The sequence below is a fragment of the Alligator mississippiensis genome, chromosome 9 (assembly GCF_030867095.1).
Source record: "Alligator mississippiensis isolate rAllMis1 chromosome 9, rAllMis1, whole genome shotgun sequence".
Classification (NCBI taxonomy): domain Eukaryota; kingdom Metazoa; phylum Chordata; order Crocodylia; family Alligatoridae; genus Alligator; species Alligator mississippiensis.
The window spans coordinates 38,050,207-38,067,551 of record NC_081832.1 but is presented as its reverse complement, the minus strand read 5'-3'; the positions used below and the strand labels follow the sequence as shown (position 1 = coordinate 38,067,551).

At 44.1% G+C, this 17,345-nt stretch overlaps 1 protein-coding gene across 3 annotated transcripts in view; it reads right to left on the bottom strand.

The window, feature by feature from the left end:
• Positions 1-17,345, bottom strand: part of LOC102560254 (ubiquinol-cytochrome-c reductase complex assembly factor 1) — a 150,215-nt gene that overhangs the window by 76,317 nt on the left and 56,553 nt on the right. For all 3 annotated transcript variants that reach the window (XM_014598389.3, XM_019485556.2, XM_014598386.3), the window contains one exon: positions 5,090-5,198. In XM_014598389.3, coding sequence (XP_014453875.1) covers positions 5,090-5,198 — 109 coding nt within the window. The remainder of the gene's footprint in view (positions 1-5,089; positions 5,199-17,345) is intronic.

Sequence of the window (17,345 nt, the reverse complement as noted above, 5' to 3'; positions counted from 1 at the left end):
AACACAGACAAAGGTTCATGATTCGCTATACCGTATTTACTTGAATACAAGATGAACCTGAATATAGGACAACCCCCCAATAATTAAATCAAGGGGGGGTGATTATTTTGAGTGGAGGGCCACTTACTGAGTTTTGGCAAGCCATCAAAGGCCACATGGGTAGCCCCACACCTTGATGGGTGCCCTGCCCCATGGTCACCATCTTGGGACCAGAAGTCCTGCCCCACACTCGCTGACCTTTGCCACCAGAAGTCCCTCCTCTAGCCCCCTGGAATTACTCCTTTCAACAAAGGGGTTTACCATCTCTGAACCAGAAATATACCAAATTATATTCTAAAAATGAAATGTATTACAACATTAATTTCATTTAAAAAATATTTTTGCCCTCATTTATGTGTGTTTGTGTAGTGTACATAGAGGTGATAGTATAATAGCTTAAAATGAAGACTTACTCTTGTATATTGTGGGAGGGGTATGGGCATAGGTTTGTGGGTGTGGTGGGGATTGGTGGGGGATAGATAGATGTGGGTGTGTGGGCTGTAGGTGGGTATGGGTTTTGTGGGGGGGGCGCTGTGAGTGTGTGGGGGGAGGGAGGCTGGGGAGGTTTGTGGAGGTGGAGGGTTTGCCCACAGCCCCTCCCCTCCCCACCCTCCCACCCCCACGGCAGGCAGAGCCCCTGCCAGCACTCCTGCAAACCCATGCTCTGAGCTTCTGTTGCTCCTGTTCCCGGAGCACTGGCGCAGCCTCATGCTGCTGCTTGCTGCCACGTGCCCCGTCTGCCGCTGCTGCCCTTCTCCTGCCCCATCCCAGCTCCTCCTGTAGTCCCAGTGCTGGAGCTAGGTACCACATGGTGCTGAGCAGCCAGCGGGGGGGGAGGGGGAGGGACGGCAGGCAGGGGAGCAGGGAAATGGCTGCAGCAGATGGGGGAAAGGGAAGCAAGCAGGCACGTGGAGCACAGTGGGAGCACAGGGCCCATAGCAGGGCAGCAGGAGCACAGGGCAGGGGCTGCATGGGGCTCTATGGAGCAGGGCTGGCTCCCTCCTCTCCCTGCTTGAGCAGCGCAGGCAGGCTCCATAGAGCCCCAAGCAACCCCCACCCAGCACTCCTGCAACCCCACTCTGTGCCCTGGTAGTGCTGCCTCACTGCACTGCTCGCTGCCCCTTCCCCCACCTGCCACAGTTATTTCCCTGCTCTTCCCCACCTGCCTGTCCACTGGCACCACGTGGTTCTCAGCTGCAGCACCAAGACTGCAAGAGCTGGTCCAGCTGGCCCTGAGGACTGGGGAGATTGCCCGCAGTCCTCCCCTGCCTCCCTCCCCCCCACCCTCCTCCTATCTATATTTCCCTCAGCGTGGGGAGGTAGGAAGCCTCCAAAAGCCCCAGCTAGGCAGAGGCTTCAGGCTGGGGCTCGGGGCAGGGAGGGGGAGGCAGGGCGCTAGAGCGAGGGTGGGGCAGGGTTGGACCTGCTTCTCCAGTCGCTTGATCCTGCTGGAGACTCCCCTTGGGTCCTACTGCCACTGGCTCCTGTCATCTTTGACAAGTAGCCAGGGGCATATAAATATTAATTTTCTAAAATTTTTTAGGGATCTCACGCACTGGATAGAATGCCGTGGTGGGCCAGATCTGGCCCACAGGCCATATTTTGCCTGCTCCTGACTTAGATTCTATATATGGAAAATGTATACATTTGCCATAATTTTCAAACACAGGAATCTAATTACTGGAGGTTTGTCTTGAATTTGACCCCTGCCACTGATATACCAGGGGTATATCCCTTGCCCTCTGCACCTCCCCCTCCCCCCCCAAAGTCCTCCCCCTGCAGCTTCCCTACCTTAGTGTTAGACCCTGCTTTCTCTGAGCACATAGAAGTAAGGGACAAATTTAAAAACATTGATTTTGAAATAAACTTGTCTATAATAATATGCATTTTGCTTTTTTTGAAACTGCTGCAGGTTTTAGCACAGGTACTCCAAAAACACACTTTTAAGCAGCACCTTGGTACTTACTTATATAGAGTACAAACTATGCATGATATTAGTCTAAAGCCAAAAGGCTCATGATTTACCATATAGTTCATTGGGCTGGGCCCCAGCAGACTCAAAAGCATTTCAAGCCATGGTAACCCCATAGCTCAGCACTGCTCAGTATGTGTTTGTACTCCAGATTCTTAATGTATTCTCAGAAGTCTACAAGAATATTGGCCTAACTCTAAACGTCAGGAAAATGCAAGTCCTTTACCAACCTGCTCCAAATGAAGAAACAAACCCCTGCTCCATTCAAATCAACAGAACATTGCTGGAGAGCAGGATCACTTTGCCTGTCTTGGAAGCCATCTTTTATCAAAGGCAGACATTGACACGGAAATACAACACCAATTGAAATGTGCAAGCTCAGTCTTTGGACATCTGAGTAAGAGAGTCTTCTTAAATCATGACATCCTTGCTGAAATGAAGCTCTGGGTTTATCAAGCCATTGTCATTCCAACTCTGCTGTGTGGCTCGAAAACTTGGACCACATACAGAAGACATCTCAAGAGCTTGGAAAAGTACCACCAATGGTGCCTTCGCAAGATCCATCGGATTAACTGGGAGGATAGATGCAGAAACATCAGCCTCTTGGCTGAAGCAAATTCCAACAACATTGAGGCCGTGATCACCAAAACCCAACTTTGCTGGACAGGTCACATTGTTTGCATGCCTGACTCCCGCCTTCCAAAGAGAATCTTTTTCTCATAGCTGAAAGAAGGTCAGCGAAGTAGCAGAGGACAAAAAAAGTTCTTCAAAGACACCCTGAAGGCAAACATGAAGAAGTGTAACATCAGCATCAACACTTAGGAGACCCTTGCTCAGGACTGACCAAAATGGAGGACAACTCTTTGGGAAGGACCTCAACACTGAAACAGCTCGTCGACAGGCAGAAGAGGAAAAGAGGAACAAACTAAAAGAACAGCAGAACATCCAACGCAGCAACACAGTGCCTATCCCTCCTGGAAACATCTGTCCTCACTGCAACAAGACGTGGATTTAGAATTGGGCTATGGAACCACCTGTGGACTCACTATTAAGATCCTTGGAAGGCAATTTTACTTATTCTTGAGTAGTTGCCCATCATCATCATCGTACTCCAGATTCCCCAATAAATGCTAATTAGCCCCCATTTGTAACTGGAACAGGGTATTCTTATCACAAGTCCTGGGATCCTCCAAACATTTATATGCAGATAAGGCACAGGGCAGACTGATCTGGCTCCACCTCACGGAGGGTGGGGCCTCACTAATCATATACAGTAGACTGAAAGAGGGGGTGACAGAGGGATTCTGGATGAACTGTTTAGAGCTCCCTTTGGTGATATCCCCCGGGTCTGGTGTGCCACAATTTTTTTTTTATTTATGTAAGTGTGCCATGGTATGGAAAAGGTTGGGAAACGCTGAGCTAGGCTATGCACGGAGGGAGTGAGAGAGAAGCAAGGAGGAAGGAAGGGGGAAGAGGAGAAGGGAGGAGTGACTATATATTCAAGTAAAGTACAGTAAATGAACTAGTGTATCTTCTAACCTCTCAGTAGGTGAAAGGTACTAATGATTCTTTTTCTTTTCTGAATGGTTTTGTTCTTTTATAAAATTAAGTTATCTATTCAACTAAATTTATCTTACTTTGAAACAATTTCTGTTTACTTCTCTTTGCTCCCAATTTACAGCAGTCCTCCACTTCCTTAAGCATCTGTTTTCTTTTGAATATTAAATTCACTATGTTTTTCCTGGTATTTAGCTTAAGCTCCACTTGTTTCTTCCCCAGACTTGAAGAAGAGAACCTTGTGCTCAAAAACCTAACATTTTTCCATCTACACAGTTGTTCTAATAAAAAGATATCATCAAAAAAACCAAACTTGCTTCCAGCACATACAGTAAAGCCAGAGAGACAGCCAGTTTACGTACAACAATTAACGCCCAAGGTTCAAAACTTGCTCCCAGAATGGTGCTCAGTTCTGGCTGCCCAAGAGTTTCTGCATATAACTTGTAATCCACAACCTGCAAACCACTGCATGGCTGGATACCTAATTCCCAGTCTCCTGAAAGTGAGCCTGTGGGAACAAACCACAGCACTGAGAATTGCACTGATAGAGATAATCAGGGGCTGTCCCATCTCAAATGATATTGTAACACACTGTTTAAACATGGCAGTAAGTGAACATACCTATGAATAGGTACTTATGCTGTATTTTCCACTGTAGAATGGAAACCCCACTAAATTTTTATTCTGAAGAACAGATTTCAAAGTATGACCGGCCTTGCGTTCACTTGCTGTAACTAAATGGGTAAAAGAATCTTGACAAATGAGAATTCAGGAAATTATAGCAACTGAAAAAAATGATCATTAATGGTGTAAATGAAGTCTCCTCCCTACAACCAACATCTTCTAGGGCATGGACAGACAGGCTATTTGAAGGGCTTCCTTTAGGAGGTGAAAAACTAGATGCCTGCATAGAGCTGAAGCACTCCACATTTTAAATGCTCCAAATTCAACCAGGATTTGGAGCACTTGAAATGCATGGGTGTCCATAGACTAGGACTATACATACAGAATAAAAAGAAAGCATTAGACAGAATCAGAGAAACTGCTTAGCTTGTTGATGCAACTCCTATTAACAGTATCTGAAAATGTATATATCCTTATACATGTAAAAGAAGCGATTCCCTACACCAAAACCTCACAATTTCACTGTTAAAAATTCAAAACAAAGAAGTGCACAGGCAAAAGGATACAACAGCCCTTCTAACCCCTTTGCTAATCTCCCCTTTTTTGATTGTCACTTGAACCAATTTCCTAGCATCCCCTGTCATGGTTTGTCATAACCATGAGCATGCAATCCCAACTGGTATATTAATCCTTCTAAGTTTTCTATTTTTAAAGTTTAGTTTGCTGCTGGACAAGGTTCTTTCAACAGCATGAAAATACTGAAACCCTAAATGGAAACAGTTCAGCTCTGGACCTATCTTAATCCCTCAACAATTGCTGTGGTCCAAGTAAAGTAAAAAATGAATTAAATGATCCGGGTCATAAAAATAGTCAAGACAGCAAAGAAAGATAACTTACCCCCAACATTTTCCCACGCTGTTTAACGTCGTCCCACATAAAATGAACTATATGGTGACACATAAAAGTCCCAGTTCGACCCTCCTGTTTCATACGTACCAGACACATCCTGAAAGATGCAAACAACAGAGATCAATTTGCTTTCCAGTTTTTTCTTAAAATCTTAAATAAATAAATATAAATACACACACACGCACCATTTAACTTCCTGCTTTCCCTCTTTCCCACCTTTGTTCCTTCTTCTCATTACACAATAGTAAGACAGAAGAAGGTAGGGCAGGGTGGCACCTTAAAGACTACCTGGTTCAGAGAGGAACGAGCTTTTGTAGGCAACTGTCTACTTTGTCAGATATTATGAATGGATTTGCAAAAGAAAGGATTTAGAATAGGAAGGAATTTAAATACAAAGGAAAGGGACCTGGGTGAAAGAGGCAAAAAAATGGGTTGACTAGGTTAACAAGGCAGTTACCACAGAGTGACACAGAGGTTAATAGCTGGAGTTAACAGCTAGTCCAGGTAATGGGATAAGAATCCATAATCTCTGTCAAGACCATGCTTAACACATTCCAGCCTGTGGCTGATCTTGGTCTGCACTTTCACGTTCATAGTGGCTTTTAAAATTTTGTTTAAGGACAGCTACACTGAGGTCAGTGACAGAATGTCCAGGGAGGTTAACGTGTTCTGCCATGGACTTTTGTGCATTTCTGGAATCGATGATAAATCAGTATCCACTCATTCATTTATGTATGCACGGCTCCATCTGGCCAATGTAGATGGCATGTTTGATGTTGGTGAAGGAGCATGTAAATGAACCCCAGATCCATGTGACTAGGTCAAATGAAACCTGGTCTATGTTGATGAGAGGACACAGTTCGTATCTGGTCTGCAACAAGACTGGATGATTTGGAGAGAACTGGCATTAGGTAGTTTATAGGTGGAACAACATTATAACCACATCTGCTCTAATCCCACTGCCCAGGATGCACAATTTAGGAATCTAGAACAGGGCTTCCTACACTTACAATACAAAACCATAGCTGCTCAAATTAATAGAGTCAGACTTAGATCCTGCTATGATCTGCTACAACACCAACCCCATGACAAGGACAGCAGAATCCTTCTGGTCATCACCTATAGACCCCAGGTAGAACGCATCATTAGCGACTTCCAATCCCTCATGGAAAGCAATGACCATTGCAAGGTAGCCATGGGTGAACATGCATATCCTGATTTACAGGCATACCCCCAACCTCAAACAACTTCTTCAGCTGCAAATGCGAGTGCTAGTCTGTACACTGAAATGTATGTGCAGATGCTGACAGCGGGCACAAATTGCACCTGGTCAGCCCAGCCAGCTGAAAGCCAGCCCCCTGGCTCCTGCCAACTCCAACACTGCCATCTGGAGCCTTAAGCTGACCCCACCGCCAAGTCCCCTGCCACCCCAGGGCTGCTCTGCCATGGCTCAAATTGCTGCTATCCCAGGCACATGTCTAGATGCTGCACCTAGGAGGAATTTACTCTGGCACAAAGTGTTCCAGAGTTTATTGTTTCACCCTAATTGCAAATGTAGATGCCCTAATTGCAAACATACTCCCTGACTCTAAATTTGGTCCGATGCAACTGAGATGCACCTTCAGGGTAAGCAATCAAGAGCCATCATAAAAAGCAGTAACTATATGCTGAGATACAGATAGAAATATAAGAACAAACAAACAAAAGAAAATACCAGAATAATGATTTTACCTCATGCCTACATCTTAGCCCTAAGCTTTAAGACGGAGCTTTCACTTCTATCCAAGCCAAAGTCTTCTCCCTAACTGTCAGCCTGCATTTTTTTTGCAAAAATATTTATTTACACTTACACAGACACACCTTTATCAACCTGCCTTGTGATCAGGTTTGCTTGACAATCCAAAACACACCTTTACAGTTACACCACTCTCATTCCAATTACAATAACTGCGCAGCTGTGCACCCGCATGCTCTCAGCCTGCATTGCACAGCTAAGCTACTGGAGAACTGAAGTACCTTATGCCCAGGAAACATCACACAAAGACTTATTCTCCTGGCAAGGCTTACTTATTCAATCTTATCTGGCCATTCATATATTTCTACAAAATTATTGGAAAGTAAATAATATATAAAACTTTCTGCTACCCATGTGCCTCCTACTGACAAGTCAGATTACATTCTTGATCAAATTATAACTGGAATAATCACAGACTTTCAGACCTAGAGATTTCTAATTTGATATCTTTGGATATCATTTCTCTCTATAGGTAATAGTTTTACTTATCTACTGTGAGAAACACCCTTCTTTGAATAGCCTGTTTCCAGGTGTCATTCTTACCGTAGGCCTCTCTCTTAAATGTTCATCATTGTTCTTGAAGGCTCACATGCCTCAGACCACATCCACAAGCCTAGGCGACTGGGGAAGAGGGGGGGGTACGTGGGGTCATCCCCCGTCACTGCCAGCTTCTGGGGTTACTCGTTAGCCCCGTCCTCACTGCCGACTCTGCTGGCAGTTTCTATGGGTATTCACCAGCCCCAGCCCTGCCACTGACACCGTTGGCGGCTTCTGTGGGTGCTCATCAGCCCTGTCCCAGGCACCAATGCCACCAGCAGTTTCTGAGGGTGGCCCCCCAAACTCAGGAGGCACCAGTCACCCATGTCCACAAGAGACTATTTGACTGGCCATCATATCCACCAAGGTTGGATACTAATTCTCAGTGATAAGTTCTCTTAGTCATTTAGGCTTTGATTCTCTTGTTGGCATGAAACTCATTGTTTAGGAAGTAACACCTAAAAATCATCATCGTTTTAAAAAAAATCGTATCATATTATGTAATCTGGCCCCACTATAACCTATAAAATACATTCATACCGAATACTACAATTCATACAAACCTAAGAACGATATGACTAAACACAACTTGACATTATCTATCTGGAGATATCACACATACCACATCAGTAAAACAAATTCAAGGAGACATGACATTCCATGAATACTTCAAAATATTGTGGATTCATAACAGTTGGTTCAATCGACTCAGTTTAAAAATTGGTCTGAATCTTGGGGAAAACTCTGCAAGCTTGGCCAGGACTGTTCTGACAACAGGTTTGTATTTCTTTTTATTTCTGTTTGTACTGGCAGTCTAGATGTGGGAGAAGGCACTAGGAGTTTGCTCTAGTTAACATTTCAACAAATTAGGTAAGGGAATATTAGGAGAAGTACAGCAGAGAATAACAATTATTAGAGGTCTAGGACACGTGATGTATGAGGAAAGGTTGGAATACCTAGGATTGCTTAGTCTGGAGAAGAGATGACTAAGGGGGTATTCGATAACAGTCTTAAAATACCAAAAGAATATATAATAAAAAGGAAGATAACTACCTACTTTCTGTGGTCACAGGGAAGAAGACAAGGAGTAATAGTCCTGAACTGTCTTAAGCTGTCTGAGCTGCAGTGCTGTCTGAATACTTATCTTACCATTCTTAATGAAAAAACTAGGTTCATCCATGTAAACTTTTGTAATATATAAAGTAGGCACCAGAGCACCTCAGAAATAAACTGTTGCAATGTAATCTGCACTACAGGGTCTGTTGTATGCCTGCAAGCACTTGTGAACAACTAGGAACAATAACGCATGATTAGGAAATAAAACTGGTTCTCAGACCTGCACATTTCTTTAGTGTAGACAAGACTGTATGTATTCCTAAAAATATGACCACTTCCCAGTATATTGTGCATTCTGTTTCAATAGAAATTATAATAAATATCTGCAGACTTGATCTGCAAAAAGAAAAATCATTTTTCCTTCATATTTGGGTCATGCTTACGATCATGTAACGAGGTTGTCTTACTCATAAATGTAGGAGACTTTGCTCTGGAAGTGAGTCACTGAGAAATAACAAGTTTAGAGCATGGATTGATAATTTATGCTCCACAGACTGGATCCAGCCTGCAAAGGGATTAGATCTGATCTGTGAAGCTCTGATTCAGTGCAGATTTTACTATGGGTGCGCTAATTAGCCAGCCATTTGATCTGGCCCCTGTTTTACTAATGGCATGTGAACTGTCTCCAGCCTCTCCAAACAGCTGCTACAGCCCAGGTGTAGGGCTGCTGCAAGCAGCTGGAAGAGAATCTGTGGTGCCAGCCAGGTTGTGTGGGAGGGTAAGGGGGGTGGAGGGGAAGAGAAGAGGGGCAGGAAACCAGACAAAGGACAGACTGATGGGGACAATGAGATGGAAGTAAGACAGTAATAGAAGGAGTAGAGCCAAAGTGTAGAGAAAGAACATATAAGTAGGCATCACCAAATGAAGCTGAGACCACCAATTAGCTGATTGTCAATCCCAGCCCAAGAAGTGCACCAAAGTGATGAACACACTTTCCAGGGCTGAGATGACTGGCCCAGGACTGCGCCACAGTAAGACTGACACTTCAGTGTGGTCCAGGGGCTAGGTTCACCAATTAGCTGAGTGTCACTAGAGTGTTGACAGGAGGCAGAGGAATCCCAAATGGGAGAAGCCAGGCAGGCATTCCCCTGAAGCTCCAGTACTGCATTCCCGGGGTGGCTGGAGTACAGGCAGCTTCAGGCTGACCACACCCTCCTGTCATAAACCAAATTTGTGGCACAACAAGGGGTATGGATGTCTGTATGCTTGGCTTTTTTGCCACCATAAAAAATTATGTCAAAAAAATTATGACACACAAAAAGTGTGTTAGGTTTCTTCCTGGAAAACACTGGAGCTGTGTGGGTACTGCCAAGGCTAATTAACGTAGACTTCTCATGTGGCCATAAAGATGAGCTGATGATCCCACCACAGGGTGGCAGCACAATTTTTCCATCAGATGTATCCATCCAGGGGTGGGTAGAAGTCAGGGAGAGAGTGGGGGAGAGGGGGGGGAGAGAGAGAGAGAGAGAGAGAGAGAGAGAGAGACTTATGGTTAAGGCCCTGGAACTTAAAGTATATAAGTCTTGTTGGCTGGAATTCAGGGTATGCAAGTCAAAGTACTAATTATGCCACAAACTTCCTGTGTGCCTTGGGGTCACTTTCTCTGGGCCTGTCCCATGATTAACATGAGGAAAATACACTTTCTCCCCGCTGCTTTGTCTGCCTTGTTTATTTAAATGCCAACTTCTCATACAAACACTCTCATCAATAATCATCATTTTATTTTATGAATTTCCCCACTCATAAGAAACTAGAGAAAAATCAGTTTGAGAACTTAACTCTGGGCTAGGAAAAGTATTTTTATGACCTGTAGTATGGGTACTGAACCCCCACCCCTCCCAAACAAACAAACAAAAAAAAAACGCAAACAAGTCCTGGCAGATTTCTTCAACACATACACTGCTTCCAATCCAGTCTGCAGTTTCTCGGGAGGAGCAGGAGTGCAGGAGACCAATGATTACAATCAATCACAGATGGCAGAGAACTGGAGTAGTGTTCAGAGTAAACCTTGTTCCCCTTGAAGCCTGAAAGGACACTGTGTGTTTGGATGCATAGTGCTGTCATAGAGCAGTTGAGCAGCACCAAGAGTGAGGTCATGGAATTCTGTACTTTATTTGAAACTTCAGTAATTTGTTACTACACCTGCCATCTGAGGTTTGAAAGACACAGATTTTCTTAGGCTATAAAACTTCTACCTAGATCAACACAGTGTGAAATGTTTTATTGTTTCACTACAGAATATGTTCTGTAGTCCATTCAAAGACTGACTCATCTTTGTCAAACCATTAAAGGTAAAACTGTTCCATGCTCAGATTTCTAGCTTTAAAAAAGTGTCTGCATAATTTATTTTTAAATTACGATGTTTAAGCTCAAGCATTAAGTCTGGATTTTTTTTTTGAGGTGGGGGGTAGGGGGGCCTCAACCAGAAATTTTTGTTCTTCACTGACAATATAAAAACTAGGCTATATACTATCAGTTAAAACACTTGAATTTTTAAAGCCATCATGATCATCTTACATAAATTATGCTGCAAATAAACTGAAATCAAAGTTATTAACCAAACTGTCTCCACATGCATAAGCACAGACCCTTTTGAAATCAAGAGGTATTCAATATTTGCATGTAAAAGCAAAATCTGGCCCAAATTTGCTGTTAAGATGCAAAAACCTTACAGAGATTGTCTCAGTACAACAATTTAAAGTTAGGATTAAGGAAGTTAGGAATCTATTGCCTAGCAAAAAGAGCTCAGATAAGTAAAATGAAGATAATTATACTGTAAAACATTTATTATACATAAACAACACATCAAGTTAGAACAAACAATTCCAACACAAAAATACATTTAAAATTTTTGTTTTTCCTGCCAGTGGAATACAGCCAACCTAGACTCAGATTTCCATAACAGCCTTGAAAATATACTCTTTAACTTTCATTTTAAAAATTGTTTAGTAAAAGGCAAAGTTTTGACTTTCATACCTGATCAATTACCATTAAATTACTTCGCACTAACTATGATCCTGGACTGCCAGCATGTTTATACCACTGCAATCAGCATTACAATAGTATAAAAAAATACCAGTTGGTGATGCAAAATCACCATCAATCCAATTTGGTGGAAAATTACTAGGAAAGAATCAAGAAGAAAGCTCTACCAGGATAAGTTGCATCTGTTTATCTCATATTTTCTCACATAAAATACACATCATTTCCCCAGAAATCAGCACCCCAAAATTGGGGTACATGTATTAAGCAGAGAAGCTGATTTTCTGCCAGGGACAGAAACACAGTGCTTTGCTAAGTAACACCACAGTGCAGCAGCTGTGGTATTACTGTTAAAGCAGTTCAGGGAATCAGTTGACTTGATCGGTCATTCTTTGCCACTCCGCAGGTGTTAACAACCATCTCTCCTTTTTAATGGTTTTGATATTCTACTAATCAAGCTAACCTTTCTTAGGACAATTTTGCTGTCTGCTAGCTGCTCCCAATCTCTCTCCTCCTATTTTACAGGCTAAGCAAGAAAAGGAAGGTGAGAATCAGCTGAAGATTAGGTTCTGTCCTTGCACTGTGCAGCCATAAATCTAGAATCTTTTTTTCCTTAATTCTGCCTTTTAAAACAAAGTGCATATTATATTCTGAGATGTGCTGTATGCAAGAAAATATGGCATTTGTCTGCCTGTGATCATTCCAGGGTAGTTGTTTGTGAAAAGCACTGAGGCTATTACTTGCCACCTAGTAGTAAGGTATCATAACAAGCCACCTACTTTACACAGCTATCCCAGTGTAACTGCATGTCTGTCCTGTTCTGATCTCAATGTACATAAAACTATATACAATGATACAAATTAGACAGGGGATGTGTGTTCAACTGTTCAGAGCCTATATTTGTCACCATTAAGCAGTAGGGCTATGTGAAGCTTCGGGTACTGGTTCAATTCAGAGGAGATTCAGCCTGATTTGGTGGCCAAATCTCCAAATCCAAATCGAATTAGGGGACCAATAAAAAGGTTTGAATCGATTCAGAAAAGATACAGAGAGCTTCGATGATTTGGGCAGTCCCTGCCCGCTGCAGCGCCATGGGGCAGAAACCAGTGAGACCGGGGTTTTTTTGTTTTTTCCTTAAGGGGCCAGGAGCTGGGGTGGTCAGGGCAGCCATGGGACTGAGACAGCAGGCAGGGGTTGTGGGGCTCGTGATAGAGCCCCCCATGTAGTGCAGGGCAGTGGGGATCGCCCCCCTGCCCAGCAGCACCCAGTGAGTCAGGGGTGTTTTTGGGTTTTTTTTTCAAAGTGCCAAGAGCTGGGGCAGGTGGGGCAGCCATTGCCAGGGCTGGGAGAGCAGGCGAGGGATGGGCCCATGTGATTCAGAGATTCGGCCGCAGCAGCCAAATCTCTGAATCAAATTCAGCTGAATCAATTCAGGACAGTGATTCGAAACACCAAATCGAATCAATGTCCCCCGACTTGGCCAAATCTGAAGCGAATACAAACCACTTCACACAGGCCTTTTAAAGCAGTGGCCAAACTAACATAAGCAGTGGTGAAACTAACACCATTTCAAATTAAATAATGCTGTTGATTCCAGCCTCATAGGAGCATCTGATAAGGAATATGACAGATAAGAAGCTGCCATACCTTAACCTAAGAAACCTGCTATGTAATACAGTATGAATATTCTATTATATAATGACCTGGTCAGTTATAAAATACTACAGAAGGTAGGTTATTAGAATTTCCTGCACAAATGTATTGATCTAGATTTAAATCATTTCATGGAGAGTCCAAACAAAAAAATCCATATTAGCAGCCTGACACACACTTGAAGGACATTGAAGAAAGCCATTAGCTTCAAGGATCCTTTCTTCAACAACCTGCAGGTCTTGTTTGCCGGAAACTAGGAGCCTGGAGATCAAACACTAAAAGTGTCTCCTGGGGAGATGGCAGATGTGTTAGATACTGTCTAGGGCAGTGGTAGCTAACTTTTTTTGGCAAGCATGCCACAAGTTGAGCACCCTCCTCCCATTCCCCCTCTGCTCTGATTCACATCTCCCAGAGGCACACCTGATAGCTGGAGCACCAAAATGGAGTGGGCAGGAAAGAAGAGGCTCAAGCAACAGCATCCTGCCCTCACTCCACTCCAAGAAGTCAATTCCAGCACATCCTTTAACTAAGCACCTGGGGCACAAATGACGCACATAACAGCTGCCCATATCACTTGCAAGAGAGAGTCTGTGAAAAAGGCCGAAGAAGTTGGTACTTCCCATTCCAAGGAATGGCAAACCTTAGAGAAAAGTAGGCATGTATACAGGTATTTTATCGTTATGTCTCCTGTGAAACGTTTTTCTTCTAAACAAAGGACGTTTTGCCTGATGGTGACTGCCCCATCATCATTTATCTCTCCTACTCAGGGAACAAAACTGCAGGGTCTGAGCCTAAGAGTCTTAATGAACGGACACGCGAAGAATTTCAAATCCTTCCCTAACTGGAAGCACTTCAATTTGGAGTGTTTCCGCTGCCCCTCCCACCTGTAAAGTTCACTCATGTGGGCTTTCTCAGTTACATTGGGTCACTGATATCATACATATTCCCATCCTCTGCCCAGTGTTACCATGGTTCAAAATATATCAACCACAAGGGCTACTTCTCCACCATGCTGCAGGGCATTGTGCACTAATGGGGACAGCTCACTGAGGTGACACTGGGTGGATAAGGAAAGTCCACAATAGGGTCTTCGTAAATATAAGACCTGTTTTCCTAATGATATAGCAAGCACTTGCCTGCATCAGTACCTGCATCAAGCTTGGAGTGACCATTGTCCTGCTGCAGCACAGGGATCCAGTTGAAATGCATTTCCAATGGTTCATGAAGCCCTACACTGGATACCTAGAAATGAGGAACACTTTAACTACCAACAGAGTAGCTGCAGATAATCATAGAGTGCACTTGGGCACTTCAAGGCACAGTAGAGGACACTGAGGGTGTTCCTAGATGCTACCCAACACTACCTGCCCCAGATGTCATTTTAGCCTGTATTCTGCACATCTGTCAAGCCAAGACCAGAAGAAAACCAGGCAGAGGAAGCCCAAAAGCTCACCAGCCTGTATCAGGCACCCTTCAAACACAACTGTCAGGATATTCTTGTAAGAGATACCCTGACAAACTACTTCTAGTAGTGCCAGCCTGTAGGGTAGAAAGCGAATCAGTGCACAGGCCAATGTGTGTACTTGTTTGTCAGTGAAATGAGCTTTTCATTAAAAATGGCAAACATCCAAGTGGTGTGTACTGTAAACCAACAACATTTTTTTGTGAACTACAAGTGGGATGAACTGGAGGAAGAGAAGGTGAGATATTGGAACCTTAAATGTGGCCTTGCCACACCAAGCTGTGCTCACTAGGTACCTGGAGGCAGAGTGGCTATCAAGTGGCATGACAGGATCCTGCCACATCACGTGTAGAAGTCAAAGGGTGCTATATTCAGCTAAAAAATGCCCTCCATTTTTTTTGTGGAGTTCAGCTGTTCCTTAACCCATATCCCCGAATCCTCCATGAAGGACAGGGCCCTTCCACATGGGGAAGGGGACTGTGAGTCCTCATGGGAGAGAAGGTAGGGATCTCCCTGCCTTGGGGACATGGTAAAGCTGGCTGCAAGAAAGAGTAGGACAGTGTTGAGGCTGTGTTTGTGAAGGAGTGCTTGGGGCCTGTTATCAGAGTGGCTGAGAGGGCACAGGGCAGCAGAAAACATGAATGAGGTGAATAAACTTCTGCCTGAGGCATGAAGGTGTGTTCCTGGGTAGGGGTTCCTTGAAACTATGGCAAGTAACACTGGCCTGGTTGGAGGTGGTAGGAGTGCATGCTGGGGCAGGTACCCTTGATTGAAGGGAGAATGCTTTGGGATTGGGGTGGGTAAGCCTGACCTGAGGAAGTTGTTTTTTGGGGCTGAGATGGGTAACCTTGACCCTGGTGGGATGCTGACAGACTGAAAAGGACAGCCCTGACCATGAGGAGCACCAACTGGGGCTAGCTAAGCAGAATAGCCCTGACCCTGGTACAGCATGAATAGGGGTTGGACAGGATAACCCTAGGCTGTGGAATTTACAGTGGCCCCGAGTTCAGGTATGGGACATACGTATGCCTGGATAGGAGAGGCCTGGGAATAGGAGACAAAACAGTGCAACTTGGACACTCTTCTGGGCATCTAACATAGCTGACAGCCTGCTATGCATCCCTCTCAACATGGAGACTGTTCTTTAGTATCTGCCCTGTCTACTTCGCCAAGCTAACAGCATCAGCATTCTGATGTGCCTGAAATACCATATATACCTGGCCTGGGAAATGCCTTCCTCACCAGGTCAGCACACTAATCCTGGTAAATGCTCCATCCCTGCTCTCCACTCTTCTATGGGGATTCCTCTTCTTCCATAATACAAACAAATCTACACTCTTTGCTCTTCATTTTCCTCATCTGTACCTGGGAACTCAATGGGTTGTGGTTTCCGGCTGTGACCTTGGGCCTTAACTGCAACAGTGGAAGCATCTTGCTGTTAGGTATCGACTCTTAAATGACAGTAAAAACATAAGTGGTCATTTTTATACTTTTATGATTTGATGATAAGAAATGACCCTCCAAACAAGTCTTTGAATTCCACTGCAGGGGTCACTTAACATCCTAGCACGCAAGATGTTAAGTACCCATGTCCCAAGTCTCCAGGTTGGGGAAATTTAGCTATACAATGCACCCCTCCCCAAACCCTGGTGTGTTCCTTGCTAGCCTTAGGGATCAGGACAAAGCACTGGAAGGCTGTCACACTGGTGAGCTGCCATGGGACTTTCCCCATATGTTCAGGCTGGGTTGTGTCCTCAGCTGGCATCCACAACCGCAACATCCAAAAATCACTCCAGTTTTATGGGGTTGTTTTTTGGGGTTTTTTGCAGGATCATAGGATCACAAAAAAGCAAGAATGGAAGGGACCTCACAATGTCATCTAGTCCAGCCCCCTGGTCAAGGATCAACCCTGAGTAAGCCATCCCAGCCAAATTTGTCTGTCAAATCTGCTCTTGAAAACTTTCAAGGATGGAGATTCCAAAGCTTCTCTAGGTAGTCTGTTCCAATGCTTGATCACTCTTAAAGTCAGAAAGCTCCTCCTAATCCCCAACCTAAATTGTCTCTGCTCCAGCTAAAGTCTATTGCTCTGAGTCATGCTCCCTACAGCCACAGAGAAAAGCCCATCTCCACCCTCTTTGCAAATCACCCTTTAGGTGTTTGAAAACTGTTATCAAATCCCCTGTCTTCTCTTCTCCAGGCTAAATAACACTAATTCTTTCAGACTTTCCTCATAAGTCTTGCCTCAGGCCTCTAATCATTACTGTCACTCTGCAATGGACTCTTTCCAATCTGTCCACAGCCTCCTTGAAGTGTGGGGCCCAAAACTGAACGCAGTATTCCAGCTGAGGTCTCATCAGCAGTGCTGAACAGAGCAGAAGAATCACTTCCCTTGATTTACATGTGACACCCCTCTTAATACAACCCAGTATGCTGTTGGCTTTTTTTTTTTTGCAAACAAGAGTACACTGTTGGCATATATTCATATTATAGTCTACCACCAGGTCCTTCTCTGCAATACTGCAGCCTAGCCACTCATTCCTCAGTCTATATTTGTTCATGCAGTTATTCTGTTCCAAGTGCAGGACTTGGCACTTGTTCTTGTTGAATCTCATCTGACTGATTGTGGACCATTTTTCCGGTGTTTCCATGTTACTGTGGATAATAGATATGTTGCTGCATTTGTTGACAGTAGGGTGCCA